This window comes from Gouania willdenowi, chromosome 13 (genome assembly GCF_900634775.1).
Source record: "Gouania willdenowi chromosome 13, fGouWil2.1, whole genome shotgun sequence".
In the NCBI taxonomy this organism is placed as follows: Eukaryota; Metazoa; Chordata; class Actinopteri; order Blenniiformes; family Gobiesocidae; genus Gouania; species Gouania willdenowi.
This window is the reverse complement of record NC_041056.1, coordinates 11,259,112-11,275,639: the sequence shown is the minus strand read 5'-3', so window position 1 is coordinate 11,275,639 and position 16,528 is coordinate 11,259,112. Positions and strand designations below refer to the sequence as shown.

At 38.0% G+C, this 16,528-nt stretch overlaps 1 protein-coding gene across 1 annotated transcript in view; it reads right to left on the bottom strand.

The window, feature by feature from the left end:
* Positions 1-7,703: 7,703 nt before the first annotated feature.
* The window catches only part of LOC114474302 (membrane-associated phosphatidylinositol transfer protein 3-like), a 68,353-nt gene continuing 59,528 nt past the window's right edge, over positions 7,704-16,528 (bottom strand). The window contains exons 12-18 of the mRNA XM_028464505.1: positions 15,106-15,222; positions 14,877-15,025; positions 13,701-13,850; positions 13,359-13,542; positions 13,069-13,197; positions 11,827-12,213; positions 7,704-8,879 (exon numbers count right to left, since the gene is read on the bottom strand). Coding sequence (XP_028320306.1) covers positions 11,881-12,213; positions 13,069-13,197; positions 13,359-13,542; positions 13,701-13,850; positions 14,877-15,025; positions 15,106-15,222 — 1,062 coding nt within the window. The 3' untranslated portion in view covers positions 7,704-8,879; positions 11,827-11,880. The remainder of the gene's footprint in view (positions 8,880-11,826; positions 12,214-13,068; positions 13,198-13,358; positions 13,543-13,700; positions 13,851-14,876; positions 15,026-15,105; positions 15,223-16,528) is intronic.

Genomic DNA, 16,528 nt, shown 5'->3' with positions numbered 1-16,528 from the left:
CAAAGACAAACACACGGTCTGCTCCGAGTGTCTCGGTATGGAACACGCCCGACTGGTGGTCGAATCCCCTGCCTCGCCATCCCATGGCCCATCGTTGTGACGGACGCCACCAGGTCCCGCTATGAGGACAAGAAGCTTCCCACCTCCAAGGGCATGCCAAGACAAGTTCTCCTAGTTGTCCTGGAGCTAGTGGTGGAAGTGGCGCATCAAAGGAAGGACCGCCCTTTCAGTGGAAAATCTCATGTGGCAGGTGCCTCCACCCTTGACTGCGAGGCTATGGAGAGCCTCGGACTGCTCAGAATGCTGCCAATGGAACTGCTGGTTGCAACCCGCCGCAGCCTCAGCGAAGCCCGCCCGACTGGCCTGGAAAGCCCCCAGCCTCTGCCGCTGCTGCGCCAGTACAGCATTCTCAGAAGAGGGGAAAGGAAAAGACGGTCTGTCCGCTTTCTCCCCCTATAGGCGCAGTGGGTGGAGACACTCAGGGCATGCCTTGCGCTGTTTTGACCAGGCAAATCTGATTAGCTGTTTGTCTCCTTGGCTAATCCCCCACGTCACACTGGGTTGTGGAGGCCATTGCTTTGGCTTACAAGAGTCAGGGTCTGCGGCCGCCTGAGGGTCTGTGTGCACACTCGACTTGAGGTCTTGCCAGTGTCTGTTCAGGACATTTGTGCAGCGACGAGTTGGACCTCCTCCCTCACATTTGTCCAATTTTACATGCTGGACTTTTCTACTGGTATTTGCTCAATAAGCATGTCTGCAATACGGAAGCTGCCATATCCCATAGTGAGACATCTCACAAAATCGTATGAAATAGAACTTTAGGTTAACTATATAACCCCGGTTCTATGAGTAATGTGAGTGAGATGTCTCACCAGACAACCCTTCTTGCTCAAACGAGTCCCTGGTGGATGGACAGTTCTTCCAGCCAAATCAGGGTTTGATGGATTGAAAACAGTGCTTCTGAGGGCTGCAGGGAGTGTGCATCCCATAGTGAGACATCTCACTTATATTACTCATAAAACCGGGGTTATATACATAACCTAAAGTTTTTGCAATTTCCTTGATGTCTATTTCAAAAGTACTTAAGATGATCGATTCACAATTCAAAAGCTGTTGTATTTCTTGGGGGACGACAAACAGACAAACAGTTAGGTTGTAGGTTACATATTAAAGTAAGATGTTAGATGGTAGATGCTGTTAGCGATAAACCAAGGTTTATTTGCTCACTGAACAGGGAAATGAAATAAACACAAAAGAAACATCAAGCTGTTTTTGCATTTGCATCTAAAAGATAAAAATAAGAAGTATGACTCATCTTAATGAGCTAGTTTCCACGAAATTGCACAAAAAGTGACTAAAACATTTAGAGAAGACACAGCTTTACTTAATATGTTTGAATAATTAGGCTTGATGAAATTTTAATGGATTTGGTTTTTAAAAATGACAGAAGATGAGAGTGGCACTGTGGAATAACACAGCCTGTCACATCTGATGACACTCTAAGCTGTATCATGTGGCTCCAGCATCTGACCTTTTCCTCTGGCAACATTATCAATAATTGCTTTTTTAAGATTCAATCCACAGATTTATTCAAAATAAATCAAGTGACAGGTTCCTTTTTCGGAATTGTTACCACTACCGACATGGACATGTTTCCTGACCTCCTGGTCTGGTGGTTATTGTGTTTGTATGTTGTTATCTATCATCAGTGTGCATGCAGGGCCCTGATTGGGTAGAATATGCTGCACATGGTAACCAAGAGGCAGCTGGCCACTGCTTCCTGACTGAGTCGTTTTTATAAAATGGATACACAAGGATAAAAAGACAGTAGGACCTGGCAGAACAATAATCATAGAACCTGAAAAAAAACTTTATAGTGCTTCCTTTTTCAAGCCTCCCAGCATGTTCCAATGTTTCGGGTATATTACATAAGATATTCACAGGACAAACTTGTGCAACTGGTGGCTCGGGAGCCACATGAGGCTCTAAGTCAAATTTTGTGAGGCCCACAAAGTTAATATCACAGAAAACACAAACAGCGAAAAATATGCAAAATGATTCCAAAAAACATTACATAAAAAATATTACAAAAAATGAAAATAAAATTGCATGAAGGGACAACAAAAATACAAAAAATGGCTCCAAATACGCAAAAGGATGGCAAAAATAAAAAAAATTGACAGCAATATTAAAAAAAAAAAAATAAATACAGAAAATGACTACAAAAATACAGAAAAATATGCAAAATGATAACAAAAACACAGAAATGTATCCAAAAACACAAAATGACAACAAAAATAACTTACAAAACATGACAATGAATGTTAATAAAGTGGCCAGTTGTTTTTTTTAACCCCATCCCCCCCCGCCCCCATCGTTACTACTGACTGAAAATGCAAAAGTTGAAGTCATTCATTGTTTATGAAATGTAGATTAACAGAGCAGTCAAGCACACAGTCTGTCCACAAGAACACGATCTTTGAAAAAGTATTATGGTATTACAGTAAATTATTAATCCAGAGGAAAAACTGTCATGATCTCACTTAAGCACAGATGAAAGGAAAGACGATGTTCTCAGACGATTTTTCACCTAATGAAGTGGAAAACCGGAAAGATATAAAGTAATTTAAAACTATTCAGTGGTAATTATACACCAGTCTAGCTAAACAACAATAACGGTTTCCCTCTCTTTAGCAGGAGTTTGCTCTGCTTTGGTCTCCCACATTTGTGCTTTTTGGTTTTCAAAGCATTGCAAATACACACATTATGATCATGTCATCCTCAAAAGACTTGCTGTGTTTCAACATTTATTGTATTTTATTACTATTCATATTTGTGTGTATAATATTGTAATTAGGGATGCTTCGAAACAGATGCTGCGCTGATAATTCTTTTTGCACATGTAAATTGAGGTTTAATTGTTTGTGGATGGAATAACTTGCCTATTTCTGCTGTTGTAATTATTATTGTCGTTTTAAACTATTATTCTAATATCATTTAACATGTTCTAAATATACTCATACTTGAGAACCGGTTCCCAATACCCATTGCTTTGAGTGGTGGCCCATTCTAGCATGAAAAGGATATTTATATTCATATCAAGGTATGTGGTATCAAGGAGAAAAGAAATGATAATGTTCCAATTCATTACATTTTGCCAAATACTTTTATTTGTGTGTGGTAGAAGTATCGGTATGAGTACTCGGGATCGGCAAGCACGCAAATCCAAGTATTGATATCCATTGTTTTTAAATAATATTAATTTATTTAACTATCTTAGTCACGCAGATGTTGGTTCCACCAGATGTCAAATGTTTAAAAAAACAGTGGAAAAACAATAGATTTGATCTTGTCTCATTATCTGAGGCTGTTACAGATTTAAAGCAACATGTTATGAATCCCTGCACTGTGTTTTGTAATATCAATATATGTTTCATTCAGTTGTGCAGCAACATTTACTGCTTGGTAAACAGAACAATGGCAATTTGTGTTGCAGGGTTTCAGTTTTGTGTATCATGCATGCTCAGTGTGTAGCATGCACTAGGGATAGATTTATGAATCGTGGGTTCAGTGCTAATGAGCGCTCCTCACAATATCCTTGAAATGTGGATTGCTCTTGTCGTACCCTGTGGCTGCTTCTACATCAGGAAGCATCACATTTTCTAAATCTTCAGAGAGAGAAAAACAAATGCTACAACAGTGGTTCTCAACCTTTTCAGCCCGCGACCCCCAAAATAAAGGTGCCAGAGATCGGGGACCCCACTGTACCTGAAGGTAGTTGAACACAGACATTAACATTGAATAACAGTCATGTGGATATATGGTCATCTTAAAGATGTAAATTCTTCTTTGAATTAGGAATAAAATGGGTTAAAAATGACCAAAAATGGTAGAAAAGGTGTTGAAATGGGATTTTAAAAACTCGCAGAAATAGGTAAAAGATTGGTTTCATTATTGGAACAATTAGTTTAAACTGGCAAATATTGGTCATGATTGTGGTTAAATTGGCCAAAATTAGAATGAATTATAGTGAAAAGAAGTTTAAAAATGACAATAATGGGTCAACAAATGCAACATTGGGTGGAAAAGTGGTGTACAGGCTTTAGAAGTCCTGAAAACGTCTTGAAAGTGGAAAACATTTGCAGAAAAGGTATTGAAATTTGATAGAGAACTGGCAGAAATGGGAGTAATGTCACAAAAATGCATTAAAAGGAGCCAAAATATGGTTAAAATATGGCAAAAGAAGTTGCAGGAAAAAGGTAAAAATAAGCAAAAATGGGATCAAATTGATTCATAGTTTCTCAAAGGCATCTGGCAAAATTTATAAATTCAACTAACATTTGGATTTTGTTGCTGCTGGTGTGAAGTAGTAAATTGTATATTTAGGCTCAAAATCGGTCCCCTCCTGTTATGTCTGAAATACACACCTTCCCTCCAGTGAATAGATGACTGGTCTAAACTCAAAATTCAGATCAGGCCTGGATTGATTAAACAGGAGTAGAATTAAGACCCACAGCTGTGGCCTTGGGGTCGGTGGCAAAATGCCGGATTTCTAATGCCATCCGATTAATCAGAACTAAATCAAACTGGCTAATTCATTGCTCTGATAGAAAGGCTCAGCAAATGTCTATTTATAGAACAGGGATTTTGCATTCAACTGGCAGCGAGGACAGGTTCATAAATATACTCATTGAATAGTTAAATTAACGCAGCTTTCAGGTATTCAAACTCTGTTAGTTCACGTCACACTCAACTGTGGAATACATTTATTCTCACAAGAATTAAAGCCTACACAAATACAGAAATAGGTTTTTCATCACAGGTCTGTACAAAAAAAATGTGAGGTTTGCAGCATGGAGACATATTTCCTTCTTGTGTATAAACATTTATACTGTACATACATATTGACATTTTGCAGTGGAATTTTGCAGCAGGATATTATTGTTTTTTTTTTAAGAGGTTTCAAATCCTGCTGCTTTTAGAAGATCATGTAAAAATAGAGATGTTCTGTTAAGGTCTTGATGAGTTTGATATACTGTATATATGAAATATACCATATACAATTTGAATCACATATGAGGCAATGAGGTGAAAAACCAAAGCTAACTTCTATATCAATTAATATTGTAGACCAATTGATTAATTCCCAAGACTGGGCAGTTTTTTTCTCTCTTAAAATTAAATATTTTACATCGTTGGCATCACCAGATATTTCAGAGTTTCAAGTACAAATTTCACAAATAGTTTTTCCGATGACAAGTTATAAACTTACCAGTATCAAATAAAAACATGCACTACAGACGATACTATACCCATCTAATATTTGTCATAAATTAACTTTGTTGTACCAACATCAGCAAGTATAACAGATTCCAGCAAGTCCATTTTGTCTTCTTTTTTGAAATAACATCTTAAGATTTTAATTTATTCAGACAGGAAATTAACTTTGAAGTTTACTTTGATCATCTACTGATTACTTTGATGTGTCCCTATGAGTTCTTTCATAAGGAAAGCATCAAAGCATCTACTGATTGCTTTGATGTGTCCCAACAAGTTCTTTCATAAGGAAAGCATCAAAGCATCTACTGATTGCTTTGATGTGTCCCAACAAGTTATTTAATAAGGAAAGCATCAAAGCATCTACTGATTGCTTTGATGTGTCCCTATGAGTTCTTCCTGAGAGAAGTCACAAAGTAAATTTCAAATTACATTTCCATAAAAAAGTTGTCTGAATGATCTAAATCTTAACATATTATTTCAAAAAAGAAGACAAAATGAACTTGCTGAAATATATTATACTTGCATATTAGGTATAACAGAATCTGTTTAAGAGCTGACTGTGTGTTTACTGGGAACATATTACTGTTACAAAGGAAACAATGTCTAAATGCATACAACAAAACCCTGTTTGAGATCCCAGCAAGTTTGAACAACAATACACAATTACCAAGTAAAGCTAATGTGTGCACTGTAATTACAGGGGCATCACAACAGGAAATCACACATTTATAGAAGTGATTAAATATTTCATTACTGGACCACCTGTGATTCACAGGAGGTGTGAAAAGAGAGGCCGTGAATCCCTCTAGGCTTGAACATATCATTCTTCTCAGCAGGTTGTCAGATGAAACAAGAGAATAAGAAGTCTGAAGATTTTTTTTCCTTTTACAGTATACGTATAAAATAGTAATTCTCTGACACAATGCTTCAACCCAGTGCAATTAAAAAAAAAAGTTTTGTTCTGAGGAGCCGACAGTAGAGAGAGAGCTGCAGTAAGAATATGCAGATCTGGTAAAACTGTATTCTGTTTTCTCTGCACAGGCACATAAAAATCACAGCAGGCTTCAAGTTCCCAGGATGTACAGCTTTACACCACACACGCACAGACACACACAGTATTTAGTACGGTGGCCCTGAGAGCTCACAACACAACACAAAATGCCCTGAGAGTTCACAACACAGAATGACAAACGCCACACAACACAAAATGAAAGTGCATATAAATACAAACGCTACAACGCAACCAACAATGGAAGTCAAAATTCACGACAAAAAGTGACGTTGACGTAGGTACAGTACATAAAAAAGTCCAAGAAGAAGATTGAAACCTAAAGTGACATTCGAAGGAATACTGGGAACAAATCCTTTGATTTGTTTTCTTTGTGGATTTTTACTTCCGTTGTTGGTGTTTATCGGGCTGCTTTCGTGTTGTGTTGCAGCCTTGGTCATTCTGTGTTGTGTTGTGAGCTCTCAGGTCATTTAGGGCCTGTGCACCTCTACTACGAAGCTGGATTTTCTCTTATCGCTCTAACTTCCTCCAATTTATTCAGATGCTGGCTAACGTCTTACCGAGCTAAATCACCATGGTAACTTATGCTGAACACCTAACCTGGTCACCGGTTAGGATAGGAAGTGGAAAAGATCTGAGTGACTACAAAAGGCCCGCCTCCTGACCAATCAGTTCTCTTGGAAAATGACCTTCCCATTGTTAGAAGATCCTTGTTGGTGCAGCTGTGTTTTAGGAAAAGAAAGATTATTAATGGATAAATGCAATCCTTTCATTGATCAATAACATCCTGTAGGAAAGATTTACATCTGATTGACTGATCTACATTCAGCTGATGAAGCCTGTGTTGGACACTCTCCGAATCCTGGTCGGATGAACTCATTCATTCTGTTATTCATTTATTCATACATACTGTCAGCCTCAGATAAAACATACTACAGTGAAACGATGTGTTCTCATCCCAATGTGTGAGATAAATTCAGGACTACCTGAATAGAAACACAAAGTGAAACGGATCAGAGCGCTTTCGGTTTATCATCCGATGGATTAATATTGTATAATCTCACGCTTCTATGCATTAACAGTGTCAGCAGCTTCCTGCTTTTTCTGCAGCAACAGTGTTGCTTTTGGTCTGAATTGTGACTTTTAATTCTTCATATTTATAAAAAAAAAAAAATGATTCCTCAATTGTGACGTAAATTGCTCTATAGTTGGTCAGATGTTGCAATCTCCACCCGTCACAGCAGCGTGCATGTAGGCTGTCTGAAATCACCTCGCTTAAGTGAACGTGTTTATATCCTGCTGCGTAGTACACAAACTCTCTGACAAATAATGTTTTGTGAGGTGAAGCCCGCTAACGGAGAGATATCCCAGATATTCTTATCCAGCTTCGTAGTACAGGCCCTTTGTTTTGTGTTGTGAACTTTTAGGGCCACCGTAATTTTGAAAGCAAAAGTGTAATACAATATACATTGCCATTAGATCAACTGTAAAACTAAATGCTTTGGTCATACAATTAATTTCAGGTTCACGTCACACTAATAACAATTAAGGCTTTTGCCTATTCAACAAGTCCAAACAACAACAAAGGTTGAAAAGAGGACAATCAAAATATTTCTTTTTACAAGATTTTTGTATAGAAAAATATGTCTAAACAGAATAAGGTAGTGCCTGGATTTATTACATATTGAGCTGTGGTAAACCAACATAAATAGAATAGAATAGTGAATCTTTTCCTGGATTTTCTACCGTTGCACAATATCCAGCAATAATCTAAAAACACGACATACAAGTTTCATCACGAGTATTGTTGCACTCTCATAACTTTACAAATAAACATCAAGAGACAAATTGTCATTTGAACAATGCTGTCCAGTGACCTGTAAACATTTTCTTTTGTCCAAACAAAAATGTTAGATCCTCCAGTGTTTGTTCTAACCTTCGAGTGGCCCCAAGAGATTTGAAAAAGCTAAAAATTTGCTGAACTCTTCTCTTGCCCTTTCGTTCTTGAAGCAAAAACCACAGCAAGTCAACAACCACAGCAACATAGTGCAAATAAGCTCTCAAGGGCTTAGCATGTGCACATGGAAAAACTTCAAAGGCTGCAGACTGGCTTTGGAGTCTCTGTCAGATGGAATGTTCTGCTTCACTGCTTTGATAGGAATTCAGTGGATGAGAGTTAGACTGGAGTATATACAGAATGGAGGAATATAATAATTTGAGTCAGTGGCGAGGTTTCAGTTGGGTCAACCAGTTCCAGGTTTGCACATACTCAGGGTTAGGATCGAGTCTAGAAGAATGATCACCACCTGTTAACAAATTCAGATCTAATGCATGGTTATTGCATTTGGTCTGAAACGTGTTCAGGTTAATCACCTGCTCAGGCCAAAGTTTGCTGCTAAAAGCTTCAAAACATCCTCCACTCATCCATTTTTCACTTTCTCAAAGAGAGGAAAAAAAAAACTGTAAAATGGAAATGTACTCCATTTAAATAGTTTTACAATCAGAATTCACTTTCAATCTTAATAAATTTCCCAGGCTTTAGTAGAGGAGTTGAAGCAACATCGGAGGCATACAGTGGTAAAATGTTGGGCTGTAGAGAAACAACAAGAAGATAATTAGTCAAATCTCACATTTTAGGAAAATGTTTTTGTTTTCACCAACTATTAAAATATATTCATGTTGGCTGAATAACTTTGATAATTATCATCAATGAGATGAGGGATAATTTGCAATTGCTCAGAGAAAAGCAAACGAGCCACGATAGGCAAAGCAAGGACAAAACTAATCAGATCAAATTAAATAAAGAGGGAGCAAATATGAGAGGAAATAAAAGTGAAACACTGGAAGAGATACGAAAAGCTATTACAAACTAAACGTACGTCAACTTAGCGACAAGTAACGTGGGGTAGGCCAATGTATTTCAATGTGATGTATTTTGTTGTAATATTGTAAGAGTGACTGCCCTCTATGGGTTGAAACCCTGTTATTAAAAATTGAATTTGGCTATTGGCTGAGAATAGAGGTTTGTGACATTTTGGTGGCTTCTTACATCATGGACCACCACTGTTAGCCCCGCCCCTCCAAAAAAACCTAGCACCTGTGGACTCTACAAACTGTGGCGAGTAGGTTGGATTGAGATAATCGTTAATAGAGAGGTATAATGAGTGTTGAAAAGCTAGTTAGCATTGCATAGATTTTATATCATTGACTGGGCGTGCCTTAGCTGCTACAGGAGCCCCGCCCATAATCAAGGCCTTTTCTTTTATTTCCAGCCTAGATGCACACCAGCCAAAACCTCAGGGTTTAGTTACACTTAAAAGTAATATAAGACTGGCATGAAACCATCCGGTGAGACTCTCCATCCTTCTCTGCCAATGGATGTGAGAATCCTGTGTGTCTTGAATATTTTTGCATTGCATTAATATATGTATGTCTTTTCAAGTTATCCAAAATAGGTTTGCTGACCCTCAGCGATGGTAGCGCTAGCAAATTATCCTTAAAGCTTCTCTCTGCTGTTCTATTCTAGAGCTACTCAATTACTCTAGTGCTCAGATCCTGTAGTTATAATTCACATTAAATGCTGTTACAATAATATACAGGGTTGAAAAACTTACATCATTTCTCTATGCCTCTCCTGCTGGTATAATTTATTTAAAAAAATTTAATTTTGTACCAAAAAAAAAAAGTAAAACTAATGCACAAGGACTGCAGAGTTGAATTTAATCATGCTGGATGTTTATTGACTTGGTTGAAACTCGACAGAAAAATCAATCTGGGTTTGTGTCAAGGTTTCGTGGAGCCTAAAGCTTTTAAAGGCTTAACAGACAATTCAGCAGAGCAAAAGGGGGAAAGCTGCATCATTCACTGCAGATTTATTAGCATTGTGTCATGTTTAAAAGCGTTAATGTAGCATTGATTGTTGTTCTGTGGAGGGAAAACAGAAAATATGACTTTTTAAACGCAGGAGCAATCTGAGCAGTTGTTTTTCGTCCTCACTGCCTCGTTGTCTGAAATAATTGGACCATTAGCAGTGTGTGTGCGAAATAAACAAGACTAGAGAGATGTTTGGTCATGACCAACATACCCTTAACTATTTTTTAAAGAATCATGTTTTGCAGATAAAGCTGGATGAGACTGTTTATTTTATTTAAAAAAGGGAGGATTTTATCGACTCATAAGGAAATGATTGTGCCTGCTCAGGCAACCTTTATAAGCCTGGACACAGTAGAACGTGAGTGTTCATATTGTCATCTCCAGGCTTATCTTTAGCAGTGAGTGCAGCATTAGTATTCTAGCAGCTGTGTTGACTCGAATGCACCTTTTATGAGAAAAATGACCTCTTCAAAAAAACAAAAACAAAGACAGAAATCTCATTAATATTTATAGATGACAAGCTTGGGTTTGCTTTGAATTCATAAAACCAAATATAAAACTCAAATATGTTGCTCCTTCCTTGATTTAATCTTTATCAAATAAACAGTAGGAAAAAGTGTTTTCTTCATTTTTGATTTTCAGATTTTAAAAATTGGCATTAAAACCAGTGCTTGGTTTAGTTTAAGTTATAGTCTTTTAATTAAAATGTATTCATCAGGACTATTTAAGTTATAGCCTAAATATATGTAGATGAAAGTGTTATATGTTATTATGTAGTTGCATGTTTTCACTGTATATCTTATCGTATATTTCCTGTAATTTGTATAATTGCTATTCTTTTAGGGCAACAAATTGAACATTCTGTCCAAGGACTACAAATGATAGATAGCCTTTTGGCTAATTCTGGTATATTTTCAGTATTGATTTTAATGTACACTGTCCCTGGTAAATAAACCAATAATTGAAATCTATTGGATCACTTAGCGGCAGTGACGTGCTGTCAGGGTAGGCAGTGCCTACCCAAGGGTGAATTGATATTTTGATTATTTGTTTTAAATATAATATAATTATAAATGATTTATTTTTCCATTTCCAATAGCCGACAGTACCTATAAGTTTGAAAGTGTCCGCATTTTGTGCGTTTCATAGCCCTAATTACTAAACAGCGCAGGGGCGACCGTGGCTCAGGTGGTAGTGGTTCGTCTTCTGATCGAGAGGTTGGGGGTTCGAAATTGCTTTATACAAATAAAGTTGATTTGAATTGAATTAACACTTGCCAGCAGAAACATATGAAATTGTTTGTCATTGGTGGTCTTGATTTGCGACGTGCCTACCCAACCCTAGTGGTCACGGCACGTCACTGCTTAGCGGCTTGTCCTGCCGTCCATGAAACAAAAGTAGTTTTGACTGGGTACCTTCCAAAAGAAAATCTTAGTTCTGTTTGGATTTCGTCTCATGTAAAGATTATATTTTCATTTTTATGAAATGACAAAACTAAATATCAATATGTTTTGATACAGTTTTTGGTTCTCATGTATTTGCCATCATCTCGTTATTGTCAACTAATGAAATGTAGTCGACAAAAAATATGCAGAAAATGTTATAGTCAACTAAAATAACTCTTTAAAACTACCTGATTTTACATAAAACAACTCAATAATCACCTTGGTTTTCTTAATTTTTTTCCGTCCCTCGAAATGATTGTCTCCTTTCTGATGTCAAGGTGTCGTGTCCCCACGATGCATGGAGGCCCGACCCCATGTTGTTTGTCCAACACTCCCTCCACCTCCGGCTCCTGCGCAGTGGTCCTTATCTGACTCGGGTTGGCTCTGAGCACGTTCAGGCTTAGGGTTGGGTGTGCACGGCGGGTCGGGCTGCTGTACCGACATGGTGCGGCGCAGGTGAGTACGTTTGCAAAGGAAGTCTGGTTTTGCCGAGAGCCCGAAAGATCCTTTCCTCAGGACCATCCGCACCGAGGGGGATTTTTTGGGTCTGGCTCGGTGGCCAAACTGAAGAGTGGAGAGGTGCGCTGCGTAGCCTTCACTGAGGAACTGCACATACAGTATCACACACTATAGGTTAGTCCTTACTGCTAGAGGCATTTGAAATAGTATGGATCGCTTCTTAACCCTCCAATTATCCTTGGGGTCAATTTGACCCCAGTCAATGTTTATCATTCAAAAAATAGTTGACTTTTTTTGCTTCATATTTCATGACTTTTCTAATTTGATAGGTACAACTGATTAAGTCAAAAATGAGCATGATGATATTTTTTCAATGTGCTGAATACATATTGCACGCATTGGTGTTCCTCTGGAGTCAATTTCACCCCAAGCTGTTTTAGCTGTGTAAAACGGTGTGTATTGCAATCTTCCCGCTCTCTCTCTTTTTCTGTGTCACTTGAAAATGTCCACTCGGGAAAGGTTTACTGTCAATGATGTTTTGGAACAGCTCTTTCACAGTGAAAGTGACATAGAAAAGAATGTGTCTGAGACAAAAGTCTTTATAGTGAATAACCCCAAATAAGTTACAAAAAAGGAGACAAAAATAAGTTGTTAATGAGAGGAAAGGGGGGTCACTGACATCAATCGATATGATTCATTAATGTTGTCAGTAAATTTGACAAGATTTAGATGAAAACTATTCCAGATAAATTTCATTCTAATTTAAAAGTTTGGCCTGATGATGGTGCTAAAGAACAGGTCAAGGTTTCATTGTCAAGGGGTTATCTATATACTTAACAAATAAAAAAAAGTGCCTGACACAAAAAGAACTTGGTCAACAATTTTCAGAAAATTATTTTTTGGAGACAAATATCCCTCGGGGTCAGATTGACTAAATGTGTTAGTAAAGTTTAAGGATAATATGAGGGTTCAGAAAGATGTAACAGATTAAAATGTGATTACCTGACACTGATTCTGGTATTTCTTTGAAGGTCTGCCAACAATATAAATCTGTGAAGGGCTGAGGCCCAGCATGTTGTAAACAGAGATGTCTTTCATGGAGCCATAAGCAGAGATGATCTTAATATGACACTGTGGAGAGATAAAAGACATGTGTTAGAAATATTCAGGTGTTATTCTCAAGGTGATCTCACATAACATCTCTTTGCTGTGAAATGTACAGGTACACATCAACACATGTCAACAAGTGAGAAAAACAAAGTGTGAAACAATGTGTTCTGTCATCGTTTTACCTCCTGTATGAGGTGCTTGAGGAAGATGGTCTTCTGTCGCAGAGGATCATGAACCAAACCTTCAGAAAAAAAGATCATTCCGTGGGGAAAATTGTGTTGCGATAGCCAAGACACGACGCGCTGTTTCTGCATATCTGGACGGCCTGTGATGTAGATGATCAGATACCCCAAGTCCTGCCAGTGCCTGTGTGTGCAACATCAAAAAAAGACCAACAAAGAGATTCAGTTGATCTGTAGGGGACACACTTAAAGGACACACTTCCTGCTCAATAGCTACACTCTCAAGCCATTTTAATCTCTTACAAAGTCAATTTCTCACATTAAAAGGCAGCCGGCAGTTACCTGACAACGTCAACAGCTCCGGGGCGAACCTTGGGGTCACTGCCCATGATTGACACACTGGCAGCAAAGGAACCATCAATGCTGAAGACCACACACTCCATGTTAGTGGGCAACACAGTCAAATAGCCCTCTGCAGTGGTCTGATCGCCCCTTTGGGATTTGATAAAAAACAAACATTGGCCACGTTTACATAAGAGCTTTAATTCCCCTTTGATTCAGAATAAAAGTTAAATCCTCTTTAAACTGACATTGTAAACACTTAATTGCAAATGAAAATAGTAATTCTAAATTAAACGTAAAACCGAATAAAGTGGCTGGTTTATTCTGATTTTATTCCTGAAATAAATAATTCCTTGATCTTGTGAATGTTTAAGTCCCGCTTTAAGGTAATTGCGGTCGTTCTGCGCATGCTCTTTCTGTCGAGATGATGCGATAGTGACGACATAGTAAAAGATGGACGCCCGGACTCGAGCCAAAATTATTTATTTAATAAGAGCTCTGTAACATGTGCAATGACAAATAAAGTTACCGACCTCCCTTAAAAAACATGGATATAATGAAAAGAGTGGATGGATGGAAACAGGCTTCATCGGGACACAAAGCCTTGCACCAGACCCACAGAGCTTCACTAAAAGGCCCGCAAATCATTATAAAGTTCTCCTTTCACTCAATGTCCTGTAGAGTGGAGGTAGAGCAGCCATTGCACTAACTGCTGGCTTTGATTGGCCAAAGTAGTCGTCTGCCTCCCTTCTCCTGCTCAGCTGATTAAAGTGAAACCATATGCTATTGTTGTTGTTGTAGCCAAAAAGAAAAGGTTTTCCCGACCTAAAACAAAATTGAATAAAGCCAAATAAACCTGTTTTCCATGAAAATTACCATTAGGAATTACTATTTCCATGTTAACACAAAGCAGAACAATTTAATTCCAAATAATTCAATTTGGAAAAATAAATTCTGAATGAAGAAACATAATGTAACCATGGCCAGTAAGTACTATGGCTGGTGCATATGTTTGCTGCTTTTTGACAGCTGCCCTTCATAAGTGCCTCCACAGCAGGAATATCAAGGAAAATGTAATGCTTTCTGGTTCTCCCTGCGTTTTCACGCCTGTGTTTTCACGCCTGTTGATATAATGCAGCTCTTTGTAAAGGGCATACTGCAGAAGGAAATGCTTACTTGACCACCATTTTAATTGGATACACTCCAAGGCTGAGCCTCTTGCTCTTGGGTATGGTGTATGTGACTCTGCCGCTGCTGTTGGTCACCTCGGTGTCAAAGTGTACCCATCGGCCAGACTGAGGCTGTGTCATCAGCAGGATGTCCACCTGACAAAACCAGGGCAGCTCACTCATTATTCACAGTTGTGTGAGAGAACCCGGGTGTGAGGAATCAAACCATTAGTCACCTTTTCACCAGTCAGAGTCACCATGTCCAAGGGGCCGTACATGAAGCGGCCCACCAGGGTCTGGGGTCCGTCCTCTGTGGCGATTACATCGTTCACTCGATGGTTGGAGGTGACGTTCTGCAGGTCGAGAAATACATCAGACATTTGTGGACTTTTACTGTGCTGTTTTAAACACCATTTTACTAGGGCTGGGACTTTAGTGTGTTAATTGCGATTCATTAATTACAGAAAAATAATGCACTAAAAAATAAAATGTCAAAACAAAATTCATCAGGTTCATCAATTGCTCTGTTTATTTCATGCCACAGATATTCTAACTATTTTTGCACTGCTGAGTTTCCACTTCTCTGGAATGTTCTGTACTAAGTGTTGTTTTTTTATTTTAATACACATTAACAAATTTGTTAATTAATCTAGCTTACTTAAATTTAAGTTTGTGCTTTGTGAACAATGTAATGATGATATTCCTATTACATTATGTTAGCACTCAGTGATGAAAATAATAAACAATTTAGTTGTTTAAGCTCATTTATTATTTTCATTGATTCAGTTATATACCAAAATCCATTTCAATTGGAAAAACATTGCTATTCTTGTCAACTATTGTTATGAGATTAATTTAGATTAATCGAGACTAATTAAAAAGTCTCTAATTAATTAGATAAATTTTTTTTAATCGAGTCCCACCTCTGCTTTTTACACAACTAAGCCAAATTAAATTACAACTTTTCCAAACAACACCAATTTCTGTCATTTACCAAATTTCTTTTTTTATTTGATTTGTTTCTGCATCGACCACCTTTTGCTGTTCAAAGTGTCTGTAATTCCTGACAGACTGTCGTTGGTTGCAGGACTACTTGTTCTCTTTGCTAAATAATAATAATAATAATAATAATAATAATAATAATAATAATAATAATGCAATTTTGTATAGCACTTTTTTGGACACTCAAAGATGCTTTACAGAATTAAGGGATTATTCTTTCACTCCACACTTAGTGGTGGTAAAATACTATTGTAGCCACAGCTGCCCTGGGCCAGACTGACAGAGGCGAGGCTGCCAAAGTGCGCCATCGGCCCCTCCGACCACTACCAACACTCACTCACGCACGACATTCATACTAGGCAATGTGGGTAAAGTGTCTTGCCCAGGGACACAATCACAGATACCACTGAGGTGACTGCCACCCCACTGTGGCACCTGGAATTCTCATCCACCAACTAACCAGGCCCAGACCTGCTTAGCTTCCGAGATCTAACGGGATCGGGCAATGACAGGCTGGTATGGACTAAATAGTCTTTAATGACTGTTCAGAGTTCATTAGTAAATAAATAAATAAATGATGATATCAGTAAGCAATAAATATCAAGTTACAACGTCTGCAGAAATAAGATAAATTGGATGTTTTACAGACAACACTAC